General features: G+C 40.5%; 1 protein-coding gene across 5 annotated transcripts in view; it reads left to right on the top strand.

Moving 5' to 3' along the window:
- The window catches only part of RAP1GDS1 (Rap1 GTPase-GDP dissociation stimulator 1), a 90201-nt gene extending 76877 nt beyond the window's left edge, over positions 1-13324 (top strand). For all 5 annotated transcript variants that reach the window (XM_058837590.1, XM_058837593.1, XM_058837592.1 and 2 more), the window contains 8 exons: positions 426-569; positions 823-954; positions 1361-1495; positions 2920-3045; positions 4041-4180; positions 7090-7216; positions 8480-8608; positions 12657-13324. In XM_058837590.1, coding sequence (XP_058693573.1) covers positions 426-569; positions 823-954; positions 1361-1495; positions 2920-3045; positions 4041-4180; positions 7090-7216; positions 8480-8608; positions 12657-12784 — 1061 coding nt within the window. In that variant the 3' untranslated portion in view covers positions 12785-13324. The remainder of the gene's footprint in view (positions 1-425; positions 570-822; positions 955-1360; positions 1496-2919; positions 3046-4040; positions 4181-7089; positions 7217-8479; positions 8609-12656) is intronic.
- The last annotated feature ends 2375 nt before the right edge of the window (positions 13325-15699 follow it).

Consider the following 15699-nt stretch of genomic DNA (forward strand, 5'->3'; position numbering starts at 1 on the left):
ACCAACCCAGCCTTTTGGATTTGCCCTTTCTGCACTCCTTCTGCAGCTCTTTCAACGAACGGCAGATACACTCTCTTTGGAAAGCGTGAACACAGCACAGTCCTTATGAATCTGCTGTGCCATGACTGAGGTGCCAGAAATTTGCTGTAGAGAAATATCCTTATTTTTAGAAGTGAAGAGCTCCATACACCTTCAGCTTATGACTGTGCTCTAAAGGCAGTCCAGAGCCAGGGACAGCCTGTTAGATAAATAATAATAGAAGTTGGCCATAAGAATTTCAAATAAGGAACTTGCAGTTTTACGTACAAAAGTTGTCAGTGAAAACACTGACATCGCTGTTTCTTACAGTCCATCTTACATATGTGTGTATGATAGATGCATTTAAAATCCTGATTCTGACTCCTATTATCCATGCTGTTTTCCAGATGTCATTAAACTGCAGCTGGTTGAAGCAGGTTTGGTGGAGTGCTTACTTGAGATTGTCCAGAAGACTGTGGACAGTGACAAAGAGGATGATATTGCAGAGCTTAAAACAGCTTCTGATCTTATGGTTCTGTTACTGCTTGGAGGTAAGTATGGGCTCTCACTATGTTCTGCAAAGCAACAGCAGATACTTGTAGTGCTGTTTAGCTGCCAAATTTCACTATTTATTGATTTTCTAAATAACCTGGATGACCTGCTACCCACCAGGTAAACATTTAACAGATCAGATTTTGTCTCTCATTGAAGGACTGGATTAATTGTATTGCAACCAGTAGAGCTTCACAAATACAGTTTCCCTAACAAACACTTTTGCTTTGCTGTCTGTGCTTTTTACCCCAGATGAATCCATGCAGAAGTTATTTGAAGGAGGAAAAGGCAGTGTGTTCCAAAGAGTACTTTCATGGATTCCTTCCAATAGTCATCAGCTACAGCTTGCAGGAGCACTGGCTATTGCAAATTTTGCCAGAAATGGTAAGAACATGCCATAATAGCTTATGTAAATTTATGTGTGGCCCTCTATCATGCTCTGTCTGTAGCGCTACAAACAAGAACTGTGTTGTAGTAAAGCTGTTGTTGAGTTACACAGCAACATCACTAGTTTTAAACTTTACAGTCCTCAAAACCATTAAGCCTACTTTAAAAATATTATTTTGCATGTCTAGAGAGGTATAGGGGATTTCTGCCTTATTCAGTATTTCTTCTGTCACTCTTGTAAGCTTGTCATGAGCACTGCAATTCTCACAGATGATGGTGGTCAAATTCCCAACAATGAAATCTAAAAAGGAGCAAGGAAATAACCCATCTCTTCATAAGAAGCTATTGTAAAAATCTTAGTAATAATCTTCTCTTCACAAGTAACTTGTTACATCTCGCACAGACGGAAACTGCATCCATATGGTGGATAATGGCATAGTTCAAAAGCTGATGGATCTGCTAGACAGACATGTGGAGGATGGAAATGTAACTGTGCAGCACGCTGCACTGAGTGCTCTCAGAAACCTGGCTATTCCTGGTAAGCCTCTCTTTGCATTGCTGACTACATGAAGGTGAAATTCTGTTCTCCCACTGTACCCCCCAGGGAATGGGGGTGGGAGCACTGACTGACAGTCCTAGAGGCAGGTCAGACTGCTGCTTTTCATTCTGGCCCATCACTGCTTTTGTGTCTGGTGCACAGCAGTTGAGACAAGCAGTTCTGAATACATCATAGGCATAGTGACTGTCCCTTGCCACTGATCCCACAGTAGCCCCCACCAAGGAAAGGGCAGCCTTGTAATTGGCAAGGAGCTGAGGAGGCCTTGAATATGATTTCTCAACCCTTTTTGTCCAGAGTACTGCATATTTATTTTTTCTTTTTGCTTGCTTCATTTGAAATCTGTCTCACAGCTGAGAGTCCCCACCACAGAACAGTGCCCACTTTTTTAAAACACTGCATCTTAAGACTTTGAAAATTGCCAAATTAGAGCTGGAGGTAGACTGACAGAATGGCCAGCCTATTGCAGTTAGTTACTGTTTTTTGGCAGTAAGCTGAATGCTAATTTTGTCATTCTTAGTAACTTAATTTGTATGATTTTTGATTACCCAAGCATAAAGGTAGAGCATGCACACGAAACAACAAAGCAAATCTGTAACACTTGTGTATGGTTTCCTATGCCAAGCCAAAAATAAGTCTTTCATCCATTTAATTTTATTTGACTATTTTCAGTTTTGACAAATCATAACTTTTAGAAATGATCATGCATACATAACTAAACCCACTGAGGTTTAGTAATGTTCCAAGTAATAACTGACCTCAGTGATGAGCTCTGATGATCAAATACCTAATAAGTACTTTTTTCCAAGTACACTACTGGGCAAGGGTTGCACCTTAAATGCATTTCAAAAAGCTCTGTGAAAGTGGAGAACATGGACTAGTGGAAGGGATGAATGGGAGAGGCTGGAGAGGGGAAGAAGGCAACAAAAGACTACAGACTCCAGCCACGTCAGGCCACAGTGTTGTTTGTATGAAGTATTGGAACTGGGTAAGAGGTTGTTCTGCTAATTAGATGCTTTAGTTTCTTTGCCTGTGAGAAACAGAAGTGTGGTTGGGACTCAGAGAAATGTCCTCATACAACCTTTGGGGTTGCAAGTATTAGCCTGGGCTTCTGCCTGATGCATTTTGTGGAAGATGCCTTTCCTAGACCAAAGCGAGGACCCTTAGGTGGTGCTCAAGCTGAACATAGAAAGTTAGATGTGCATGCTAGGAAAAAACACTTATTTTCACAGGAACTGTGACATTTTTCCAAAACACAGTATCACCAGCACACAATTTACCTGAAGTTTGTGTTCACAAGCTCTTTTTCAAACCACATCTGAAAATTTGCTTCAAGACCACCTCTGAAATAAACTGCATCTTCCAGAAATGTTTTTGAGATCAATCCCTGTTCTTTATTCATGCAGTTGTAAATAAGGCTAAGATGCTATCAGCTGGCGTTGCAGAAGCTGTATTGAAATTTCTCAGATCGGAGATGCCCCCTGTTCAGTTCAAGCTGCTGGGAACATTAAGAATGTTAATAGATGCACAAGGTAAAAATAAACTGTTCTCTATGTATAAAGTGATTCTCTTTGGCTCAATCTATGATATGCTGCCAAGATTCTTAAAAGAGAGAAGCAGAGTTTTTCTAAATTTCATTCCTGAAATCATGGAATAAATCTAATACATATGCAAAAGGAGAGGAATATGGGTTGATTTTTTTTTTCAGAACTCCTAAACTGACTACCAGGGACTCTCAAAATAGGTGTCAAATGCTTATTTACTTTTGAACTTCTTTGCACTGTCACATTAGAAGTGTGTATTGAGGTGTGAGTGTTCTGAGCTACCACTCCTGTTTTGCTGTTCACTTACTGTATACCTTGGCTGTACCTCAGTCCTTGGAACAGGATAATACTCTATTAATTGACAGACTGCAATTCCAAAAAGAAAACTCACCTTTTAGTTACCAACTTATTCCAGGATGAGGATTTATAAAATCAGAAATCTGCTAAAAACCAGAAATAGTTCATGAGGTAAATTAGCTGTGTATTTATTTTTGACTCAGTCCTATGGATTTTTTCAAAAGATCCATTCAAGTTCTAGCAAAGCAATTGGATGTGAAATAGAACTTTTTTAAAGAAACGTAGTGACTTACAGTCTATCAAACCTGATCTAACTGACCACAGTGCTCCCTTCTGGCAGCAGTCCCTCCTGGTTTTTAATTCTTGAGCTGGCTCACAGCTCAGTGGGAGGCGTGATATCACCTGTATTTTCTCTGCTCTTAATCAGTGCACAAGCTTCATTAACTGGGCTGATAAGTTGTTTCAAAAACTGGATTATGAATGTTTCTCTGGATTTATTTTTTCTTTTAATTTCATTTGGCTGGCTTTACTTGCTTCAATGCAACCTAGACTTTTCCCACTAGTAGTGCAGGCTAGTGAAGTTCTTCTAACTCCTCCAAGTTAGTAACTTTCAGCTTGTTTTTCTAGCACTTGCTTTAAAAAAGTGACAACCTTTTTGTTGTGTTGTTGACTCCGGCATCATGTAGCAGAAGCAGCTGAACAGCTGGGCAAAAACGTAAAACTGGTGGAACGATTGGTGGAGTGGTGTGAAGCCAAGGATCACGCAGGTGTGATGGGAGAGTCCAACAGACTACTTTCTGCACTTATACGACACAGCAAATCAAAAGTAAGTTAGTGGAGGAAAAGATCAGCTTGTTAGAACCAAGACTTACCCGTTCACTTGCTGTTGGTAACCAACCCTCCGGCTTGCAATCCTTCTCTAGTGAGCCAGCTTTTGGGTATTCATGTGTTACATCTCCTCTGCCCAAGGCTTGACTCATTTTTATTTTTAATGTATTCTGCAGAAGTTCAGCATGCTGTATTCTCTATGTTTTAATGATGCTATATAAGAATAATCAGTGAACTCAGTTGTTAGGATCTTGCTATATATTTATATAAAACTGAGATCCAGAAATAGTCTGTCTCCCTACACTTCATAGAGCATGTTTCAGAGTTTTAAGATTCAGATGGATCATTAGAAATGATAATTTATTCCAAATTCCAAGAAAAGCTGCTTGTATGTGGCAAAAGGTATAACATTAGGAAAAATTCATCTGCTCCTCCCATCACGTTCACATCCATCAAATATCTTTACCTAAGCAGTCCCAAATCTAAGAAGTCCCATTCTTGTGCAGCTGAGTATTAGACAAAGCAGCCTTATAAAGGACAAACACATCTCCTCTGGAGACAGGCTATTTCAGGCTCAGACTTCCTTTAGCATGTTCACTGATACGAACACAGGCTGCATTACTGAGGTTAAATAGCAAGTGTGATTTGGAGAGCTCAGACTGTAACAGTGACCTCTTCATTCATCCATGGCATTTAAGAAGTGAAAAATATAGTAGGGGCCTGATGTGTACTGAGCATCTCCAAGAAAAAATCAACAGCCTTTACAGGGATTTAAATCTTTGCTGATTTCTAATATTATCATCTCTGTCTAATGCCCACTCTCCATTTTATGTTCGGCCTCTAAAACTGATCAGGGTTCATTTTTCTGGTTCTCACTTTTTTTGCCACCCTCCCCACAGTCCCCAGTAAGGATGCATGGATGGCAAACACCACCACAGACGTGAGACTTAATAAATATTCTCTGTAGGACACAGAATTCAATTCTAAATATGGAGACATGACTGATGACATCAAATAGATATTAAGGCAGAAATTAACAGCATTATTACAGGTGAATTAATTTTTGTGGGGTGCATGTACTCAGAGGAAATTTGACGTGAAGAGGATAACAGCTGAGAGGGTGGGGTTTTTTAAGCTTTTGCTGCCCTCTAGGTTTGAATATGAGTACAGCTGTATGGCTCTTAACATCACGTTTGAATTTGGCTTGTAATTTTAAATGCTTTGGAGTAATATTAACAAAGGCAACGGTCAGTTTTAGTCATTCTAAAAAACTGGAGTAGGTACCTGTGATTTCAGCCCACTAGCACCAAACCTGATGCTATCCATCTATTCGGTACTGCCTTTTAAAGGGTGATGCTCACCTACTATATAAAAAATTTTGATGTCAAAGATGCTGATTGGTTCTTATCTTATATAAGACTTATATAGCCAAAATTCCACACCAATTCAAATAGAACTTAGTTCCCAGATTGTGTCAGTCTGAAAACTACCTTGGAGTTCCAGCAGAAAATCACAAATAATAAAATATATCATTTCACGTACAGAAATAAGTAAAAATAAATGAAAATTTTAAGTAAAAATACTTAAATGCTTGCATACGTTATGTCATTTAAGAAGAAAAAAGGGTTTTAAATGTGATATTCCTGGGTCATTAGGCTGTAATTTGGGCTGCTAATATCTTCAGTATGATTATCTAAAAATATTTAGTTTTAAGGATTATGATTATATCGTGTCTGTTTCCTTGCATAAACAACGCCACTGCAAAGCCTGTGCAAGGACTGAAAAAATAATTAATTTTCAGCACATATGTCAGGTTATTGGTTTTGGCTTATAGCTGGTGTAAGAAACAGGGATGTGTTTTAAATGAAAATTTAAGATCTAGATGCAGAATTTTAATCATAGTCTTGTGTCAGGAAATAAATGCTTCTTCAAACCTTTGTGCACTCACAGGAGAAATGAAAAATAATAAAACCCAGTCCACATTTCCTCAAGCAGTTTCCTTTCAGCATGCCAAACTACCTGATTTTTCAGGCAAACATTTTGCAAGTATATTTGGGATATAAGATGGCGAAAACATGCACAATCACTTTTGAAATTTTAACTAACAAATACTGTAGAGACCAGAAATCTTTGTTTATCTCTTGTCACGTAAATTGGATCAAATTTTGGACTTGAAAACAGAATCCCAGCTGTGTATTTTTGATCTGCTTTAGACACATTTAACCCAGTTAAATGACATTTTAAGTTCCTCAATACTGGGCAGCAGTACTGTACAACAGTTCGTTTTAACAGCTGGCTTTAGAACAGAAACCAACACATTGGTGTCCCATACCTACCTTTTCCATACCTGCTTTGTATTTGAAGAAAAATTCCATAGTAAGACACCACTGCTCATTTTCCAGTCAATAGCTTTTCAAGTACACCATTTCTGTTACAGTATGGTGTAATATTTGTGATCTCACCTCTCTGACCATTTTGAATAAACTCTGAAAATTTGTAGAGAGATGAAGCATTTAATAGCTTTATTATAATTATGTTTGTGTGTTTCCTTTATCCTAAGTATATAGACTGTTAGATACTTTGAACCCCTAATTTGATGATTGATGGCACAGTGTGAGAATTTGAGTTACACCATATAACCCGGAAAGAGTTTATTATATGTGTCTTAACTTAGTTATGGGGTTACCTGCCTTGGTTTAACACCCTGTACCTTAAAATTGCAGAGCAGTAACAGATAATATGGAAGCCTGCATGTGTGTACATTGATCATTGATGTATAAAGTGATTCTATGTGCTTAAAGACAAGTACCCTTATGCAAAGATAACACAGCATCCCTGACAGTTCCCTTATTTAATACAGTTTGTATGGAATGCAGAATTTTTTCATTTCTGCGTTATTTATTTTAGGATGTAATTAGGACCATTGTACAGAGCGGCGGCATCAAGCATTTAGTAACCATGGCGACCAGCGAACATGTAATAATGCAGAATGAAGCTCTTGTTGCACTGGCATTGATAGCGGCTCTAGAGTTAGGTAAGTATCCCAGCAGTTCACTCCACCTGTTTCCTTTCCAGTCTGTGCCCAAGAGAAGCCACAGAGGGAGAATGCAATGTAGAATAGCCTCCTCTTTCCACCTGCCTTTCAGTATTTCTGTGGTGGTTCATGGACACAGGCAAGCCATCATGTTATGTAGGAAGTTCGAAAGTGCTGGTTTCATGGGATCAGCTCCATCATTCTGGTAGGTGGTGGTATGATCTAGAAAGGCCCTCCAGCGTAACTTTCAGATTTGGGGTAAAACCCAGAAAGCAAACATACCTTAAACTAGAGACTGTATGACCTGACCACATTCTTACACTGGAATGTTAATCCACTTTTAAGAGAGCTTACTAGGTAAGTGGACACTTCACTCTGATAAGTGAGAATTAGAGAATACATGGAGATGGTTAACGCCCCCAACATGTCTTCATTAAATTACCCAGAATAAGTGCAAGAATTCCCATATGAAGGCAGACATGATTACACGTCTTGACCTACGTTTGTAGTACCTCAGGTTTTCAAACAGGAAAATAAATGCTAAACAGAGGTTTCGTTTATCCTATTTGCTTACTTATTAACTAAGGAACTAAACAAGCAACCTTAAATATTTTTGTTCTTGATTTCATCCATTGTTTACTGCAGGAATGCTCTGTTCAACTTTCAAATTATTGCCAATACATCAAGGAATTGTTTTTAATAAAAGGAAAGATGTTCCTATTCACATGAATCTCTTTGTCTTGTCTTCAGGCATTTAAAGGTTGAGCCCAAATTCAGTACATCTATCTTAGAAAGCTACAGAGACAGTAACTCAAATAGAGATCTTGAAAAGTTTTCCACAGGCTTTATAATGGACCCTCAGCTCCCTCTACCATGGAATCAAGAACTACACAATCTATATTTACTCAGAATTTCCAAAAGCAAATTCAGGCAATGGAAGTCTTGAAAGCTGAAATATTCCAGGTGTTGGCCTAAATAGCTAGAAAACCTCATGGCTTTTCCATCAGCTTACTGCACTGGATTTCATCATTAAACTCTGTGACTGTCCTTTCAACCAGTTAGACAACCTCGCATTTTTATAGCAAGAGCTGTGATTCTTGTCATCATACCATCAAATATGTGCTTGAGTTTTATACCAATGAGTTATGTACCACAGCCTCACTTTCACTCTGGTGAGAGATCATGTTTCAGGAAAGGGATAACACATGGAAGCATCAAAGCAAGTGGCACTTCCAGACTTACAAATTTTCACTTGTATTTCAGTCACTGCTGAAAAGGATCTTGAAAATGCTCAGCTTGTTCAGATTCTACACAGACTGCTCTCAGACGACAGGAGTGCTCCAGAAATAAAATATAACTCCATGGTGCTGATCTGTGCTCTTATAGGATCTGGTGAGTATTCAGGAGAGGCTGCTTCCCAAGATTTATGTATGCAATATACTTCTCTCCTACAGCTGAACACAGAGCATGTGCAAACACACTGTGACTGGTTCTCTGTCCACAATGGGTATAGACACAACGGTTCCGTTTACTATGACTCTCTAGTGTCTATCTATAGTGTCAGGGATGAAGCTGCTAACTCAGTTTTGGATATTAACTGCAAAACTTGAACCTGGCTTCTGTTGGATGCAACTAGCTCAAACTTTGACAGGAAAGAAATGAAAAGCATTTAAAGCTGTACAATATCAAGCTGCCTTTGTAAATACACAGATCACAAGAACTTCATTTTCATTTCTAGCTGCAATTCCCTGTAATTGATGTGTGATGGTGCTTTAGGAAGGATCTTTACATTTATGTCAGTAGGAAGACTCTTTCCCTTAACAGCCCTCATATGCTCAACCCACCAGGCACAACGTGCACTAACACATCAGTGCTGGACACTGTATATTCTTATCTCTCTCTGAGCTTCCCCTCTGCTAAAGGTCAGGCTGTTTGAGCAGGCTGTGGTTTGATATTGCAACTTCCCACCTGTGTGTGGGCAAACAAACAAAATCCACAAAAAAAAAAAAAAAAAAAAGCAAGGTGTCATGGGAAAATTTCATTCAAGGTTTCAAGAAGCTGCTGCATTTCTTTCATTCAGTTCTTTAAGAAAGACTGAATCTGTGGAGGGAAAAAAAAACTTCATTCCATAAAGGTTTAGGCATTTACAAGACAACTAAGATGACAAAGAACTGGAATAACAGAAAATTGGAAAGTCTGCACAACTTGCCAAGTGTGAAACATATAAAGGTTCTCTAGAGATTAGTTTATGGCAATTCAATTAATAGATTAAAAGTTACCACAGTTAAATGTGTGCTGTCTCTGTAAACAAAGATGCTTTTTTACTTAAACAGAGTTCACCGTGCCTACTGCAAGTGTAATTTTGGAGACCTGTACATCCAGGCAAGAGAATATTGTATTCCTGCCATCTTATAGGAACAAATACTTCATTTTAGAGAGTATACACATCTCAGTGTGCAAAGATTGTGCTCAAAATTTGATAACAAGCCTCAGCTCTCAGTAAGCACTCACTTTAATGTTAAGACATGTAAACTTAATTGTTACTCACAGCCTTCTTGAGCCATTTCATGCTTGGGACTATCCATGCATTTTAGAGCAGAAGCCTTTTGCCAAAGGTTCAGAGTCAGCCTCGTTGTCTTGATCTTTATTTCCATCACTTCCAACTAAAATAGTAATCTTCAGAAAATTTGCCTGACAGTTGGTTTTCCCTTCCTGAATCTTGTCACCTGCAAGACTGACAGTTATTTAAAGTCAAATACCTGTCTCTCTTGTCCACCAGAGTACAGACCAGTCTTCTCTTAGAGGGGTATTTTAGTGTTATCCAAGCAGCAGAGTTCAGTCTGCCACTGCACTGTAAGCCTTGCCTAGGTGTAAGGCTCCTTACCCTGCTCCCAGAGAACAGACAGCAGCATGTCACTGCATTATGCAGCTGTGAAGTTAGGACCCAGCATTTGACTGACCCAGTGTTCTGCCTTGCTTCGTGATGAACAGACCTGTGTAAAATCACTAAGGACACAAGAGTAACAACTGAGCAACCCTGGTAATAAACTTTTAAGTTGGGGGGGGGGGGGTACTATTTTAACCAAGGAGAGGAGGATCAAGGAGCTGATTGCTCTTTACATGGGAAAAAACTGAAGTGCATCTCTTAGAGCTCTGCTGCCTCTAAACTCTTTTCATTACCATCCTTACATCGTGGGCCATGTGCTTCCGTTATTCTACAGAATAAAAAAAATAGACCGGTGTAGTTATTTTTGAAGTAACTGACCCCAGTATAGTTGGATAAAGACTAGAAGCAGTTCCACTGGTTTAATTATTGGTTTAGTTTAATTCTCCAGTGACTCCTGTTGGTACTATGCTTTGTTACAGGGTATCTGGCATCACATTTAACTTGATGCTGCCAGCATCTCTGTGCTCACAGAATGGTCAAGGTGAAAGGGACCACAGTGGTCCAACCTCCCTGCTCAAGCAGAGCCATCCTAGATCACATGGCACACAATTCCATCCAGAAAGTTCCAGTGAGGGAGACTCTAGAACCTCTCTGGGCAGTCTATTGCAGTGCTCAGTCACCTGCACAGTAAAGCAGTTCTTCCTCATGTTCAGGTGGAACTTTCTGTGCATCAGTTTCTGCCTGTTGCCTCTTGCCCTATTGCTGGGCATCACTGAGCAGAGCCTGGCTCCATCCCCTTGACACCCTCCCTCAGGTGTTTGTAAACATTGAGTTCCCCTCTCTGGTGTCTCTTCTCGAGGCTGAACAGGCCTCAGCCTTTCCTTCTGAGAGATGTTCCAATCCCTTAATCATCTTTGCTGCCCTCCACTGGATGCACTCCAGGAGCTCCATGTCTCTCTTGTACTGAGGAGCCCAGAACTGGACAAAAGCACTCCAGCTGTTGCTTTATCAGGACTGAGCAGAGGATCCCTTGACCTGCTGTCCATGTTCTTCCTACCCACCCCAGGATACCAATGGCCTTCTTGGCTACAAGGACACACTGTTGGCTCACTGACAGCTTTCATCTACCAGGACACCCAGGTCCTTCTTCACGGAGCTGCTTTCCCCAGATCAGTCCCCAGCCTGTGCTGATGCCTGAAGTTACTCTTCCAGGTGAAGAATTCTGCATTTGCCCTTGTTGAACTTCATATTCTGTTAAGCAGATAACAGATATCTATTTTCATGTGAATCTTTCCATCTGGAAGTTCCTCTTGTGACCGAGTGAATGGATAGGGAAAGAAAAATGAGGACAATGGAAAATGGAAGAATTATCCAAAGCAGAGCATTCTTAGCTAGTACAGTCTTCTGTAAGCAAGTCTCCATGAAACTGGATGTTAGCAGCCATGGTAAAGCACAGTGAAATGCCTGCTTAAACATGTTGATATCTCAGGAGAAAGCAGGAAGTGCATACATAGCATAAACACCCCAAAAGCTTTACTGACATCAGTCTCTACATACACATTCCCAGGTGCACAGCAGCATGACAGGCTCCAGCTCTTACATGGTAGGGGTTAAACTGCATGAGAACTAAAAATATGTGAATCTCAAGAAAGTAGGTAGGGATGGGAACAAATGCTAAAACTTGCTTTTTTAAAAAAAAAAGTAAATGCAGCATAAAGCATAGCTGTCTGAAACACATGGTTGGGTTTTCTCCTGGGAAATTCAGAGATTAGGCCCCCAGCAACATGTGGAAAGTAAAATTATATGTATTTGTTGTGGGATTTCAACAAAACCAGTCATTTTGGATCAAAACTGAAATGTCCAGAGTGCAGGGCTTTGAGAAAACTCATTGAATCTCTTACAAAATTGCTCAATTTTATGAGTTGATTCCAACCTCTCCCAATACAAAAAGTAAGTAACATGCAATCCAGGATCAGATTCGTCAGACAGTGTCTCCTAGTTTTGAGTAGAACATAAACACTGCATCCATATGCACAGCACTGGGCAATGCTCTGCGTGTTGTGTTTGCATTTCTTCAGAGCTGAGCTGTAAAGGGACAGCAAACAGTGCCCAATTGGCGACACATCCATTAAGGACCCATCTCACACACCCACACAACCAGTAAAAGTTGACACACACAAATGATGCAGTGAGCCTCTCACAGCCAACTTACTTGGTCAGGCTAGTTTAAAGGACAAACCAAGAAACTGTTTTCAGTAAAAATACTTCCTAAGCATCTGTTTCAGAAGGTGATCCAGGTGGATATTCTTAACTGCTATGCAGCCAGCTTCATCACTCATCATTATCTGAAATCCATAGAGTTGCTGTGTGCTGGAAGCCCTGAAAAGTTGTCTCTCCATCCTCAAAAGCAATTCAAAAAAGTAAACAATAACCAGATTATGCATATGCACAGCTGCGTGCTTGTGCTTACAGGGTTTAGTAGAAAAGTTTCTCACAGTTTTCTTCTGCCTGTCTCATACAAAGCACTGTTTCTTTTATTATTTCCTTTTTCAGAACCTCTTCAAAAGGAAGTGCAGAGCATGGCGTTTCTAGAAGTCATATCAAAACTCCGCAGCCATGAGAACAAAACTGTTGCCCAGCAGGCCTCGCTAACAGAGCAGAGACTTGCTGTAGAAAGCTGAGGAAGGTCTTGTTTGCAGTGCATCCCATCACAGATTTCACTTTTGTCCTCCGTCCTGCTGCCGCTCCTGCTATGTTTTCCACTGTATCACTTGTGCATGCGTGTAACGTTCCCACACAAATTGATGAACTGATGTAGGTACCCATCCAAAAAGGTTTCTACAAATTCATAGGTGGTGTTAACATGAACCTGTCTCCACCCGTAACTGTTCTACTTGTATTCTTGTTGCTTGGGCCACATAGTAGAATGTGCATGTTGTAGTCCTATGATGATGTAGAAGTGGTACTACACAACTGACTCTTTCCTCATGCCCCCTAACTGCATAAAAATGTACTACTAAATTAGGGACAGTACAAGATGCAGCAAGTCCAGACTAGTGTGCTGACTATAGGATTAAGAAGTAAATCTAGCTCAATTTCTGGTGCTTTGGAGATTCAGGTTTGAATGCAATGTACTGCTGCTCATTCACTGGTCTTGCCTATTAATGTCAAATTCGTGGTACCTAGAGGTAACAAATAAAAATTTCAGTGCTCTCACTTTATCCTGTGGTTTGTCCTTTTTTTCTAATCCCACGCAGAAGCCACGACTGCGCCACCATGCACTGGTGAGTTCTTTTTGTTCCTGGCTCTGGCCCAATGCAATTGCTGCCTTTCGGCTGAGCAGATACAAAGGAAGCTATTCCAACCACTTCCACTGTGTGTGCTCACACAGAGGCACTGTGTGGTGTAACAATCATGCATTTTAGCAGCAATCATGCATTTTCGCAGCAGTGCATGATACAATCCTTACCCTATAAAGCCATGTGCGTATAAGTGCTCCTGGGCTTGCTTGGGATTGCTTGTTTATTTATCAGGGGTTTTTATAGATGGATTTTTAAAGGTCTATCTTGCAGCAGCTGTTCAACAGAAGCCCATCAGGTGAGAAATGCAAGATGCAAGAGACTTCCTTTTTCTCCTTTCCTAGGTAAGAGGGATGGAAAACTGCCAGTCTCAGCATCCTATCTCACAACTGCTCTTTCACAGATCTATAACATGCCAGCTAGCAAACCAGCAGACAGCCCTTTGGCAAAACAAGGAGCTAGTTGGGATAATGGTTTCCAGCAAGCCAGCAGATGCTATTTTGAACTGTGTGATACCATTGTCTAGCTTGATCAAGCCCCCCATGTATGAAAGTCATAAGATCTGTAACATTTTAAAGTGAATTCAGCATTCTTAGTGCTGAAGTGGCAGCCTCAGAAGTTTCAAGTTCCTTTTCTTACCAGCAGAGGCAGCAAACCCAAAGTCCAAACACCTATGAGATCCCATGCCAGGTAATTGCAGACCATTGCTTTTGCCCTTCACAAATTCACTCCCCAGCTCCATGAGACCACTGCCTATCCCTCAGATACTGTGATGCCAGTTATGAGGGTAAAGGGATTGTTTACACAAGCTGAGTATGAAAAGAAACTTGACTTCAATAGTCAGCTTAAGCTCTCAGATTATACCAAAACACAGCAGATGCTACAGGAGTTTTCACTCTGAAGAGATTTCACATCTATTTAATCGAGTGCCAGAAACATGCAGAAAAAGCCACCAATACCAAACTGCACAACAGCAAAAAAAAAAAAACAAAAACAAAACCAACAGAACAAAACACACAAAAAGACATTTGCTAGTACTAGTGCAATAAAGCCACTGAGAGTGCAGAGGTGTCAACATGGACCAGGAACTCGTGACATCAGGCTCCAAATAACACAGAAACTCTGCACTTCTGCTGAACATAACCAGCATGTTTACGATCACAGCTCACAGGCCCTCACAAGCCCAAGTTTTCTCAGGCACAGAAACTCTTTCTATTGACTTAAACAGAACCCAAAATAACATGTGAAATGGCAGTTACAACAACCCGCCTGATTCTAGAAAGATACTAGTATTTTTGACTGATCCTCATGTCCTCATGACTGCATTTGACCAATGCAGTTGCTATAAACTGCAAGTGCTCACACAAACTGGTTGTGATATTGACAGAATTCCCATTTGGTTGTCTAACCAAACAGCTGTGGTTAAGCACTAGCTCTATTCTCACCACCAAATGTTTATGAGGAATACTACTGTCACAGCAAGCAAGTCCAATGGGTGATACCCTACTTTCACATGGTTTCCCTGGACGGAATATCAAATTACTTACATTCCTGGATAAAATCTGTGCTGAGCCAAGGAAGGAAAGCACACGTAAGGGCAAAGATGGGTGTGTGTCACAGTAGAAGGAGGTAATTGAAAAGACTGTCTAGCCACAGAAATGCTGTGCTGTCCTGAGGCATGCTGCAGCCTGCAGGTCACTTCTGTGTAGCTGGTAAATAATTTCTCTGAGCACCTTTAAAAATAAATGGGAGCTAAGGACATTACTATCACATGCATTTCACTACTCACTGCACTGAAGTCAAGTGAAGTGGGACCGCTGACAGTAATTCCAATTAGATGTTTACTAGCTAGATTACATGTAAGCAAAGCTTGACATATGCTGCTCAGACTGTTTCTATGATGGCAATGCCAGACATAGGGCCTTGTCTTTGTCTTAGTGCCACCAAAGCCAAGCCAGAACGATCCCTACAGCCACACCACAGGGCAGGCAGCACCTCCCTCGAGTGTCACATTCATCATCTACAGACTTTGCAAGGCCCAGCACAGCATTGTCAGGAAAGTGAACACAAGTGTTTTTACATTTCAGTGTCCTTATTTACAAGGAGAACCTTCACTCTAGGTAAGGCACAAACCCCAACAATACTGGCCTTGCATCGACAGCACCCGTTGGAAAATGTCATTTGTTTCAAAATGGTAACTAGCCTCAACTTCAAGAATCAGTGTACAAGTCTGTTAAGAGTTTGACAGATAGCAGGTAGCCACTCCTAGTCTCCATCTCCATCATGAAAATGCCTAT

Source organism: Poecile atricapillus, chromosome 4 (assembly GCF_030490865.1).
Source record: "Poecile atricapillus isolate bPoeAtr1 chromosome 4, bPoeAtr1.hap1, whole genome shotgun sequence".
Lineage (NCBI taxonomy): Eukaryota > Metazoa > Chordata > Aves > Passeriformes > Paridae > Poecile > Poecile atricapillus.